Raw genomic sequence first — 13,807 nt, 5'->3', positions numbered from 1 at the left:
CTATTGGTTTGACAGCTGGGTGTCTGTATCTAGGGGCGGCCACAGAGGTCTCCGGTTTGAAATGCAACGCGTCACTCAGGGTCCCTGAGCAAGACCTTTGATCCCCCTGAGGAGCGGAAGAGCAGACAAGTCTTGTGCATGCGCAGTTGATCAAAAAGAGAAATGTGCGTTTCATACTTACATTTCCTGAAAAATCGCCGACTCTACCTTTGACTGGCAGCTTACTGTGACTTTCCAGATAGGAGGAAATCTCAACTGTTTAAAAATGGATTGAAAGTCCAGAGGAAATTCATGCGTCTGTCTTTACTTACAAATTGGGGTTATAACTAATTTGTTTCGACATAGCGTTGCCAAGATCTACTGATGAGCAAATTAAGTTTTTCTACAGGTTAATGATTAAGTTGCAAGTAGGCAGGCAGTTCTGGGTTATTCAGCATTCTCACTTATTATTTTCCTGTTTTTCCTTTTTTATTATTATTCCGTACGTTTTTCTATGCCTAACTTGTTCGGCATTTTTCAACCAATTTCAACAATTTTGGTATCAAAACGTTCAGCTCGTTCAGGACATTACTACTATGACTTTTGGTAATTATAACTTTTATAATATTTAAAAAAATGAATGGAGAATCCTTCAAATTCTTCAAATACTTGTGCTTTTTGACAGCTTACTGCTTCAGCCTACTTTCAACTAGAAACGCCATTCAACTTTTAAAATGTAGTGATAGCTTTTGGCTAATATGGTATATCTCAGCTTTTTGATATATTTTACTTAGGGCTGGGCAAGTTAACGCGTTAATTTCGCGTTAATTCATTAGACTATTAACGGCGATATTTATTTTATCGCGCATTAACGCATGTTGCTCACATGCTTTCAGTCAGTGTCAGTCAGCAGGCGCGCTGACTGCAGCGCGCTGTCACGGCAGCACTCTCCCGCTCCCCCTCCCCTCTCGTACATGACTCAGCGGCGCCAGCCAATCAGCACGCAGGCTCAGCCTGGCCCGCCCACTCAGCTCTCACACAAACTTAACACACAAACAGCTGAGAGAGACCGCAGCAGCGAAAAAACATGAACAGGGGAAGTAGCACCGTTTGGCTTTATTTTAATACCGTAAATGAAATCAAGCTGTATGTTTTGTAAAAAGCCGGTTCATTTCAGTGGAAACACAACAAATTTATCTAAGCACGTGAAAAAACATGAAAACGTCGAGCCACTGAAACGGAGAGAGGAGACGAAACTTCTCTCATTGCCCCGACAGACCCACAGACGTCTCTGACTGAGGCGTTTCAGTCCTCCAGGGAACATCCAGGTAGATCAGTGGATGGATGGATGGATGGATGTTACTGGAGCCCACACATAACATGTAATTAAGACCTTGAAAGAACCCAGTACATATATTAAAAAGTGTTATTTAAGATAAGATAACATTAGCTAATCCTTTTTTTTATCCCACGACGGGGAAATTTATAGGATTAAAGCAACAGGCAGGTGCACACAACACAGACAAAATTACATAAGGATTGAAATATATAAGAGGTGGATTAGCAAAAAAACACTGAACATAACATTATTATTATTATTATTATTATTATTATTATTATTATTATTATTATTATTATTATTATTATTATTATTATTTAATTGTAATAATAAAATAAAAACCACAAAACCCAAAAGGTCAACGGTTTCATGATACATCAAACTTAGGGACTGGCTAATATACAGCAGGTCAAAAAAGACCATATTTTGGCTGCAGTGCTTGCTGTTCTCTTATGAAGAAAAGATCAACTAGTGCACTAAATTCAATAGATGGGTTGAAAATATCCAGTATAAAATAAGTGCTACAAATGTTACAACACTTTTGTTCATATGGCAGCAGAACATTAAAATAAAAGTGCTCTTTACACTACTTTTGAATTCATTCTTGGAGTTTGTAAATACAATGCGATTAATCGCCCTGATTAATCGCCCTGATTAATCGCGATTAATCAGGGCGATTAATCAGGGCGATTAATCAGGGCGATTAATCGCGATTAAATATTTTAATCGTTGCCCAGCCCTAATTTCACTATTTTCATATAGTACCTCCTTAAAATAATTTAGCAATTTCATAAAATTCTGAAAAATGAATGCATTGCTATGGTTGCTAGGGAGCTCAGTTAGAGTGGCAGCTCTAGCTTTTCCAATACATTTTTCTTCTCCGAACAACTTCTTCTCACTCGCTCAATTTTTACTCTATGCACATAAATATACACCAAAATGTAGGTATTTTTGTCTGAATTTTGGAAATGTAAACGTCATTGGTGTGGGATTTATAGATTTTTTGCAAGCTGCCTCAGAGCGTCGAGAAACCTAAACGTCCTCCATTCATTTTCTATGGAGCAGTGTGAAAAAAATCAGAACTGAAAACCTGAACGACACCCGTTTCATGATTGCTGCCTCTCCTAAACCGTTTGATGTACAGACATGAGACTTTCACTAATTAATGTTTAGGCCCTTCTGGCACTCACAATTCAAGAATATTTGGGATAACTCTTACTGTTTTGCCACAGGAAGTGTTTTTTTCGAGAGTAGGAAATCTGCTTATTAATTTGCTGTTTCTCATCCTATTCTCTCTTTCTCCTCCCTCTGTTTTGACCTAACTTGTGACATCTAATAGTTTCTGTCTTTAAATAGTCTTTCTCTTTCATTCTATTCGAGTTTGAAATTCTACTTCAGCTTTGTTAAACAATTCAGTGTTTAGAATGAGTAAGGAAACGTTTGGTGCCATTCCCTCAGTTTTTTTCTTCTTCTAATCATTCAGCTATTGTTCTTTCATGTTCATATTGGGTCTTGTGTGATTTTAATAGGTTCTTTACAGCTAGGTTTTTTCTCTTCTTCAAAGATCTTATGCATATTTTCCTCAATCATTCTGCAGGAAAGCATTCTCACTGCTGTTTCGCAGGAACAGCTTTTTCTAGTTAGAATTTGCTTTCAGATGTCATTTTTTTTTTGCATTCAAGTCACTCAGTTATCTCTGGGAAGTTGTCATTACAGGTTAAATAAAGTTAAAGGTCAGAATATCTCTTGGTAGTCAGATTTTTAGTTTTTAAAACAGTGATGTTTGCAGTGGTGTCCTTCTTTTCTTTTCCTGTCCACATCCACGTGACAATAGGAGAGAGCAGAGATGAGGAGCGAATCATCAGACATTACATATACTTTACATTAAATATGTTCCAGTTTTATTAATATTGTATGCTCTACATCATCACATTCAAGTCAGTAGTGGATCAGTGTTAGATGAGCAATGCAGGCAGCTGATGTTCACTGATCAAAACGTTTGCCTTGTCATAGAAGCCATCAAAGACAAGTCACACCAAAATGAGAAATGACTGAACAACCCAGGAGCTGTTTTTTTTTTTTAGAAGCCATATAATCCAATTTATCTCAGTTGCCAAACTAAAACTGTAAGTACATAAAATCCTTTGGCAGACCAAGCTTCTAACTAATCTTTTGGAACTGTAAGAGTTTAATGCATATTGGATGTTTTGCTGCCCTCTGCTGGTTAATGCTGCAAACTACACACGTGTTTAAGGGTGTTTTTAACTTTCATGATGCTTATTCTTAAACCTATGTATGGTGCACATGAAGCCTTGTAGCCGATTAATATTTAATACAGTATGCTGACCTAAAGCCCCCTAACAACTTTTTGAAACACGAGCACAAATCAGCTTTATTAAAAAGACTAAAAGAGGCAATAAATCATGCTTGTATTTATTACAGGAATTCTGACACATTTTAATCACCTTGTTTTGAAAATTCCTAAATTGCAAACATCACAACGACATTATCTTAAAGGATTTTTACCCCCTATATTAAACTATTTTAAATATCCTTTAAGATGCAAAAAGGAATAACGACACATCACATTTAATTATGATTCAGACCAAGTTATGACATTTTTTCCCTTCTGTGTTTAATAAACTACAAATCATTTGTTTGACCCCACTGTGGGAAATATTCTTAATTTTATTTAATGATTGGTCTTGGCAACAAGAGTAGCTTGGGTTATAAAAAGAGACAAAATATTTTGTTTCCATATAGTCATTAAAGATACACCATTTAATCATTGCAAATTTGATGGCTTTAGACAATGAAGGTGCAATGTTAATGTTCAAAACAAAGATGTTATATCTGTACATATATGTCAAATATAGTCTGTATAATGTAAAAGTTATACTGTTTGACTGCAGTCTGAAACCCCAATGGGTGAATTTTCCAGAAACAAAATGAAAGCACATATTGATGATAAGACAAGCAGTTAAAATGTTCATTATTTTCATACAGGCACAATAAATCTAAATAAACATGTCTTCTTGACTATATTTTTGAGCTATTTGTGAACAAAGTATAGTCTGTGGATTTCCATCCTTTTCCTCCTCAGTCTTATGTTCCCCAGTATCATCTTCTCTCTTATTTTTTTGTCTAAACTTCAGCATACTCTGTCTCGCTGTCCTTTTGGTTTTCCACTTCTCCGAGACCCCTGGTCAACCCGGCAATATCAAGGATGGCATACGTCACATCATTTGATCTACCGTTGAATTCAGGGGCCACTGCTCCTTCTTGGACTTCAAAGTTTGCCTTGTCCGCTTTCTGGCCACTGCAAAACTGTAAGACACAAAAACAATGACAAATCACAGCTTAGACAAACATCATTTTTATCCTGTGAAATATAAATGTGTGAAGTTTCAGTCACTGGCAGCCACTCTGTCACATCAAGTGTGCCAATGATCGAGCCACTGCTTGCAAGGACGGAAATGAAAGATGGCTTTAATATAAACATTGTTTTTAAGTTTATATAATTAATTCTCGTTCATTAAACATTGAGAAGGAACATGTAACTACTACATTGCTACATAGTTCATGTAGGTCTAATCGGTAAACAATCAGTGGGAAATTCATCAACTACATGGCACCAATCAACCCATCCATTCATCCTTTGTTTTTGCCAACATATTTAAGGTTACCTTGATAATGAAAAAGGTCAGACCTCCCATGCCCCATGTAAATACAGCAACTCCTCCTATGATTTTGTTCATTTAAAGTTAGATTTAAATCAATACAGGCAAAGGTCAGATGATTTATATGGTAAAACGTGAGACGGTGGGAATATTTTTCTTTCTACCGTACAGTATAAACCCTTCAAGCAAATTCCTTTAGCGCAGAAAAACAAACAAAAACAAAAAAAAACAGGAACATTTCAAAAGCAACTGAAGGAACTTCTTTACCTGGGGATCATCTGGAGCCATCACCTCAAGAGTCTCAACTGAATTTCCAGATTTCTTTAGCTTTTGTCTGTGAAAAAAATATATTCACACAACAAAATATTGCTGTACATGTATGCAGACATACTAATAAGATCAAGTAATAGAAAGTCAATGAGCCAATGTACCTGTAGCATTTTATGGCAATAAAAGAAATAACAACTAAAAAGAATCCCCCCATCAAAAAGGCAATGATAATCTCCAGCCATGGATCTGTTCTTGTACCATCTGCTCTCAGGAGAAAAAGACAAAGAACAAATAACATAAAGTGTAATTGTCTGTTTTTTCCATGCACCGAGGTTCATGCAAAGAGTGACTGAAGAAGGAATACCCGAAAGGCTCGGCCAAGATGAAGATGTCTCTAGTAACCACCCTCCCATATGTGTTTTTTTTTTGCATCCATTTGTTGCCAGAACATTTAGTCCTGGCCTTTTTGTCCCCTAAAAAAATCTAAATTACATGAAGTATTGGAGATTCCTCCGTCTTCAGTTTCTGCTTAGCCTGCTCTTCAAGACCAAATGTCCTTCAACTATTTATCGAGTCACCTCAGCTCCATCACTAACACCTACAATCTTGGCTTCCATTAAAATCTGAGACTGATTTTTGGTCCCTTTGGTCTAGAGGCTGACAAAAATACATATTTTTTTTACTGCATAAACACTTATTGTAGTTGAAATATTTTTTTAAGGAGAGTACAGTACCAATATTGGTAAAAATGTCAGGGAAAATTAGGCCAGTGATGTATGATGACCACTATAATGTACAATATATAATGTTAATTAATTTGTAATCTATCTTACCAAATATTTTAACCGTATATGTGCTAAAGGACTGGCAATATAGGAAGTCATCTGCTTTTCTGGCTGACTGCCGTGTGGGTCTCATGAAAGTAGTTGTGAACTTACACAGGCTACCCAGTAGATGGCAGTATGAGAAGTGACATGAAAGCAGGGGTTCCCAAACATTTCAAATAACCTAGTACCTAGTATCCCCTTTGGGCATAATTTTCTGAGAACTATTACAACAGAGCAGTCTTCCCCCTTGTTAAAATAGGGAACGCTGAGCATCTTGTAAATGTATATTTTAGTTTTTATTTTACAAATAAGAGAATACTAAATCTTTCTACCACATCAGCGTTAAATTCTTATTAGTATCAGGACTTTCAAACGATTATGCAAATGACTGTGTGACTTTGTTCTTGTAATATTATGGCATTATTCTCATAATAGTACAACTTTACTCTCATATTTCGTCTTCCTTCTTGGGAAGAAAACATGACTTTTTTTGGAATATTTTGCAATGTTACTTATTCTTGCACAGCTTATATTATGACTTTATTCTCATAATTTTCACACAAAAACAAATCATAATTGGTCCATCAAAGATTAAAGAATATCATCTCGCGACCCCCCTAGGGGTTCCAACTCTCACTTTGGGAATCCCTGGAGTACACAAAACAGGCTGGTGCCAAGGTAAAGTTTTTTGTTTTTTTAACAAAAAAAAAACTGGTTTTATCCTGCATTGTTCTTATCACTGCTGCACTTTATATTGTAATGTTGTCTCATTCCAACTGCAATCTCATTACACTGTCGTAAACTGTATGCAACAAAATTTTGCTCTGTGCATACAAATGACAATAAAGTTGTCTAAGTCTAAGTCTAATCTGTCAAAACTCACACACATGCAAAATTGATGTCTTTGGAATGGCTGTGCAATCACCATGCACAAAAGAATTGAAAGTAACGCAAATAAATCACCTGTAAAGGTGTGCTTTCTTTACCTGATAAGTACTTTACAACTCTGAGTTTTTCCTTTGCTTCTCCGTTTCCGTTGCTGCTGAAACATTCAACGCTGATGTTTTCATGGCTTTTAATGGTTAGCGTGACAGCGCTAATGACAGCCTGGTCTGACACTGTGTCGGTGACAGAGTGCGCCGTGTAGCTCATTGGCAGCGACCAGTTGATGGTGGGTAGAGGGAACCCCTCACTGATACACACACAGGTCAGCTCGGACCGAAGGACACACCCAGAGCCATTTAGGATCCCTGAAAACCCTGTGGCCACATAAAAATATGCTCTCTCTGTAATGCAGGTGAGATTCAGAACATTTCAGTAGGTGGCTTCGTATGTCATTAATACTTTTGTTGATGAAAACAGGAATTAACAGCACCTTTTATATTGCTATGTAGGCAGACAAAAGTTCCTGTTCTGATACAATATTGCTTCTGACCAAGAAAACGGCCAAAAACCAACAGCAGTCTTGCATGCCACCATGTCTGGAGGGAGGGGTGGATGATGGAATATACTTACAAGTCACTTCTACATTAATTTCTTCTGTCAGAGTGTTGTTCAGGTGTTTTGCTGTGCAGATGTAAAGCCCGGCATCTTCTGTTGTCACATTAGCGACGCGATAAGAGGCAAATCCATTTCCTTTTTGCAGGACACCTTTAACGCTGCTGTTTAATTTTCTTGAGAACTTGACATCTGAGGTAGGGTAGCTGTCAACACTGCAGGTCAGGTTAAGATTATTTCCCTCCTTAACAGTGGTTCTGCCGAGGATCTGAGGTTTTCTTACATCTGTGGAGAACAGTTTAAGTAAAATTGTGGGACTTTTGTACAGAAATAGGAAAAAGATGAGAAACGCACGTGAGAAATCACAAATCCAATTTTTTTTTTTACACATCTGCTTTTCCCTTGAATGCACACCGTGTAACTTGGTTAAAATTTTGTGCGTTCCAACAAGTTCTGAAATGCAACCAAGTGCAGAAAAATGTCAGGCTTTTTGCAATGAACTACTTACATGTCACCATCAGAGTTTCTGTTTCCTGTGGATCTGTGTCAACAATGAAGCGGACCTTACAGGTGAGTTCAGTGTCGTGGTGTTTGGCCGAAGGTGCAAATGTCAGAGTTGAGCTGTGTCTCTGTGTGACAGCAGTCAGATTCTCAGTGTTAAAAGAAGTGGTGTTTCCTGTGATGTGAGAGTCCTTCTCTCCTTTTCCACTCCATATCCAGGTGAAGTTAGGACGAGACCCAGAGCAGAGACCAGGAGCAGTGCAGGTCAGAGTGGCCTGTTGTCCCTCAGTCAGTGGAGGAATCAGCATTTTTGGCTTCTGGCTCAGTTCTGATAGACACACAGTTCACATGCAGAATCATGTAAAGAATCCTCAAATCGCTTGTACTTCATTCAAAATGAAACAGGAAGCTAATAAAAAAATTCTAAACAAAAACTCCCTTTATAGTGGATTTAAACAGAAATAGGCATTGAGTTGTTGACCCAGTACACCAAAGAAAAGTGTATCTAGCACAGAAAATTTGGACTGTAAGAGTTTCCCACCTTTGATGATAACAGAAGTCGTTTTCTCTGTGTATGAAAATCCATCTGATTGACGCTCAACTCTGAGGTGATAGGATCCAGAATCAGACTCAGTCAGATCATTGATCATGATGCTGCAGTTTGCCCGATTCACATCAGGCTCCAACAGTGATACTCTTCCTTTATACCCAGCCTCAATTTTTTCAGTTTTGTCAGTGTGAAATACAGTAACTGGTTTAGGGTTTCTTCTGTTTTCTTTGTACCAAATAATATGCTGGGTTATAAAGTTTTCCTCGGTTCTGTAAGAACATTGTATCACAACACAGAGTCCAACCTCCCCTTTTACTTCCTCATCAACCGTAATGCAGAAATTGTCCTCTTGACAGTCTTCTAGTGCCAAAACCGATGCCCCTGTTGACCAAAGATTACATATTATTATCCAACTTACATAACTTAAAATGACATATGATTACAATGTGAAAAATGAAACTCAGTACTGCCCATTTTAATAAAAAGATAGATTTTTTTTTTCATTGTGAATTTCACTTTCATAAAATCAAATCAAACACTGCAGTTTTGGTCTTCATTAAGCCTGAATGTTGAAAGCATTGAAAATTATTGTTTTACCTGTTTCAGCAGTGGCAACTTCCATTAATAAAAACGCAGCTGCCCAGGTTAGCGCCAACATCTTGATGCAACGCTTGAAATATTCAATCCAGCATCAAACTCAAAGAAAATTCAACACTTCTGAAATAAACAATGCAGGATGTTGGGGACAAAATGTTTAACAGAAGTTATGCTATCAGCTCAGGACTTCTCAACTATAATTGTCCTCCAAATAAACTGCTCTAATATTTTATTAAATTATATCTCTTATATCCCCCACAACAATCCCTTCTTTTTTACAAGTAGTTTATTATAGAGTAAGTTGCCCTGAAATGGTTTAAAATAGTAAAATAATATATCCATCAAATTCTACAGTTGCTTACCTCTGTGTCGTGTCCACATTTTGACTTCACTGACTTTTCTCTTTGAAAGCAGAAGTTTTTCTCAACTTCTCTGGGAAGATTGTCATCATAAAACTAAAGTGCTTTTTCCCCTCTGTGTTAATAGGAGGGAAGTTGCTGTCAGTATTGATAAAACACTAATTTACGACTTTAACATTAACTGGTTTTAGAAATATTAACCATCAGTAAACCCATTTTCTATATTCATGCAGGGGGATGGGGGTGGGGGTGTTGGCACCAATCTCCAGCAGTCAGTGGTTCAGAGGCACGGTCCACCCTGGACAGGTCAGCAGTCTATAGAAATATCATTCCTTCATACACTTTTATTCACTGTAAATTATCTCTTTCATCATCAGATATTGGAATCTGTTCATTTGCAGGAAGGAACACTAAGGCAAAACCTTTTTTTCTGTTGTGCATTTCCCCATTTTAGCAGCAAAGCAGTCTGTGAGAAACTTATTTAGATTATGTTAAGATAAGCACTGCATGGCTGTATATACCTGTGAATTTATTGTAGCTCACCTGGGCCTTTGTGCTGGTTTGTATTAAGGTCACAGGACTGGTTCAGATCACTGCAGCTTGTCCTTTACTACGTATGGGAAAATCTTAGCCCATCTCCTCACTATTTCTGTTCCATCACTTGCTCTCAAAACCCCTATTTTTTTTAGAAATATATTCATTTCTTATTAATCAATAATTTTTGCATCTTTCCAGCCTGCTTCTACCTGCTTTCAAGTGACTGTGTCATGATTTAGTTATTTGTTTGTTTTGTTTTGGACTTTTTCTGGACTTTTCTTAATCTGCCTTCACCTCAAATTCATCATCCAATCAGCTCAGTCTCCCTCCAGCCACCACTCATTGCTAATTCCCTTCAATAAACCTTTTAAATTGTAACACTGTGTCCGGCTGAATATCGGGTTCACCAGGATCATTCATTACAGGCTGAACTTATTGATTGCATTTATTTATTCAGAATGCCAAATGAACAAACCAGGAGCCTACGAGTGACATGCAATAACTTTTAATACCTACTGTCTTATTTTATGAATTATTTTTGTTATAGTTTCATTCTAGTTTGATCTATATATTTTGATCAAACTAGATATAACAAGATACTTTGATACATTTTGAGGGTTCTATTGCTGAAACTGAATGCAGCCTACGTTTTGATATAAATCCAACTAAAGGAAAATTAGTATAACACTGATAGGAAAAAAAGCTTATGCCACCCATGTTTGTCTTCCTCCAGGTTTTACAAGAGTTAAACAATTAATGAAATAAAAGCTGTAGTTGTCTCATTAATCTACTTTACTAACAAAAATTGTTCTGGCTTTTGCAAAACTGCTCATGTAGAAGCTGATTTTAAGGTTTTGCAAGTACTGTGACTGTGTCCAGTCTACAGCAGATTGTATTGGAGAACTGAACAAAAAGGTGGACAATGTAGCAAAGATTACAGCAAAAATATGAATATTTGGATGAATAAATTGTTACAAAAAAAATAGGTTTTAAATAAAAAAAATCATAAGCATTCCATAATTTATTTTAAAAAAGGCCTCTAAATGTTATCAATATTGACTGCCAACCTGTATAGAAAATGGATGTATTATATTTTGAAGGTAACACTCTAAAGTCAGTTTTTGTCCAACAAAATGGCATGTATAGAGATAGGTCAAAGTCATTAGTGGAACAAATCACAAGTGAATCAAAAGAGGTTGCATTGTTAACAAATACCAGAATTAAAGTAAAAAGAAGAACATACTAAACCTGCAATCAAAGCTGAATTAAAAATTGTTGCAATTGTTCAAAAAGTTGTGCTCAATATTCTGCATTTTAGAAAGCAGGTGAAACTTAAGCATAAGCATTAGGATTAGCAGAACACTATAGGCTTTCTGCTGGTTCTTCTGCAGATACAATGCAAGTTGCAGGATTTTTGCAGACATCTGCCCCCTCTGGCGAAAAGTTGAAATGATGCCAGTGTTGTGCACGTCCTAAAGAGAAGAGGAAAAGCATCTGCTGCTCCTGCTGCGACTGCACAGGTCTTTTGTTTAAAGGCATTGGGTCTTCTGAGGTGAAAAGGTTAGAAATATTGAAGTTTGCCCGTGTTCTCTCGCTAATGTGTTGATTATGGCGGAGACTCAACAAAGTAGCCAGGTGAACGAGACACATGCTCTCACATGCTAATTTAATTGTAATATTTCAATTTATGCTAAGGGTTATTTACACACTTTTAACTTCTCAGAGAATGTTTGTGTGGCAGATTCATGCTTTTGCACAGTATATTTATATTGTTCTGTAAACATTTTTTTTTTTTTTTACTTCGACATTCAAATTTTACTAGATGCTTATAGACTATTTGCAAACGTTTTAGTTTCTCAAGAAGTGTTGTTGTTTGGTACACTGAACTTGAACATTTATGTCTTTGATTTGTTGATTTGTGTTTGTGTATTTTATGTGAGTCAGTGTCTCACAAAAAAAAATGTCATCACGGTTACATAATGACAATAAAGACTCTTGATTCTTGAAATAGGCCTAGAGGTTTGTCAAAAAAAATATTTAACATTGTAATATAATCAATGCCAAAATGAAAAAAAAAATTCAGGATAACAAGTTGTCCAAATTGATACAAACCAATCCATTTGTATCTCCCCAAGATGGCGCACAACTTCAACAAGCAAAGCTGCAAAGACAGACATTCTATCCCACCAATATCTACTCTGTAAAAACAGCTTTGTAAGGGCCAGATTCATATTAGCACTTTTATGTTAAATGTTTGCTAATTAATTATACAAATTAATCCAAGGTACATCTTTCCATAAAGAATATTAACATTTCCACTGTTATCTTGCTTCCTGTTTTGCTATACAGGCAAGCAGCATTTTATTTATTTTTTCCTTTGTTAACAGACATTGAATTGCCAACTTAATGGTTTTGCTCTGAATTATACAATGAAAACATCATCACGCTATCTAGCTATATTTTTCTGAGCTTTACTGGAAAAGAAGCCTATGCTTTCAAAAATGCTTCTGTCACCGTATCAAAAGTTGCATTGAGTATTTTTTGACACATCTTCATATGCTTTGAAATTTCAGAATCATTACAATCATATTATGTTGGCTTACTCTTTACTTTGATTTAGCTTTCTGAAGTTTGAGACAAATCACGTGAAAGGGCAAAAAATAAATTTTCTGTCTTTTATTCATCTAACAAAGGTGTAAAACCAAAATGTACTGTAATTTTGTTGTGCTTAAAATCAGACACAGAAGACAAGGTATTGTTTTCTACCAATAATCCACTGTTTATTCTGTATTTTTTTCTCTTTATTTGTTCTTATGTGGAACAGAAGAGAGATGAGTTTTGACTCGCTTGAAATAAAACAGAGCAAACCATATCATAACAAAACTGTCCAACTGTTGCAATCTCTCTGATCATTTGCAAAGAGATGGCAAAGCCCTGAATTGAATTATTGTGTCAGAATATCAGAACAGTAGAAAAAAAAATCCAAAATGATGATAATAATAATGATCACAACGTATTGGACAATATTACTCTACTGTGACAAAGGATTAGATATATTTAATACCTGTGTGGGGAAAAAATAGAAAAACAAGAGGCATTGAAAAACAAGAGGCATTGTAAGACTGCAAGCCAGCATATCTGGAACCCTCCATTAAAGTAACAGGAACACTGTCTTAATATGAGGCAGAATTAATTAGTAGAATTGGTCAAAGGTGACTTTAAGTATTTCTACAGGGAGCTGTATCTATAAAATATCTAAAGGGTGACCATAAGTCTCAGGATCACAATGTTTGCATTGTGTATTAAAACACAACAGTTTAAAAAAAATGGGCTCAGTTTTTATGTTTACTAAGAGTTAAAGTCCACATTTTGTCATCAACATTTTCTGGTGGCTTTGGCAGATTTAACACACATATGACTTTTATTTATGTCAGAAACTGTATGATAATGCAACATTTTTCTGTCTATACTTCTTTGCTAAACGTCCAGTTTGATCCCACAAGACTGGGATCAAACTGTTATCTTGCATAGACATCCTTCACACTATATTTTTGCATGATACCTTTAAGATACCTTTGATAAAAACCCTTTAATATTCAACAAATATGAGTAGTCCATGGTTTCCTTTGAGGAAGTAAAGTGGTAGATTCCTTTGTAATGCACAACATGTA

General features: G+C 36.2%; 1 protein-coding gene and 1 long non-coding RNA gene across 2 annotated transcripts; both read right to left on the bottom strand.

Annotated features, from left to right (window-relative positions):
* Positions 1-3,737: 3,737 nt before the first annotated feature.
* On the bottom strand, positions 3,738-6,715 carry LOC118557858. Its single transcript, XR_004928064.1, has 3 exons — positions 5,430-6,715; positions 5,266-5,332; positions 3,738-4,645 (listed from the first exon to the last, which is right to left on the bottom strand). It is a non-coding gene; the product is annotated as an uncharacterized LOC118557858 (long non-coding RNA).
* Positions 6,716-6,959: 244 nt separating this feature from the next.
* Positions 6,960-9,621, bottom strand: LOC118557641 (sialic acid-binding Ig-like lectin 14). The gene is made up of 6 exons (XM_036127806.1): positions 9,603-9,621; positions 8,635-9,024; positions 8,101-8,421; positions 7,611-7,877; positions 7,082-7,354; positions 6,960-6,964 (listed from the first exon to the last, which is right to left on the bottom strand). The coding sequence occupies exons 1-6, from the start codon at positions 9,619-9,621 to the stop codon at positions 6,960-6,962; spliced, it is 1,275 nt and encodes a 424-aa protein (XP_035983699.1).
* Positions 9,622-13,807: the final 4,186 nt, after the last annotated feature.

The sequence above is a fragment of the Fundulus heteroclitus genome, chromosome 3, assembly GCF_011125445.2.
Source record: "Fundulus heteroclitus isolate FHET01 chromosome 3, MU-UCD_Fhet_4.1, whole genome shotgun sequence".
In the NCBI taxonomy this organism is placed as follows: domain Eukaryota; kingdom Metazoa; phylum Chordata; class Actinopteri; order Cyprinodontiformes; family Fundulidae; genus Fundulus; species Fundulus heteroclitus.
Note: the sequence above shows the minus strand (reverse complement) of the source record. Positions and strands in the feature narration are given on the sequence as shown.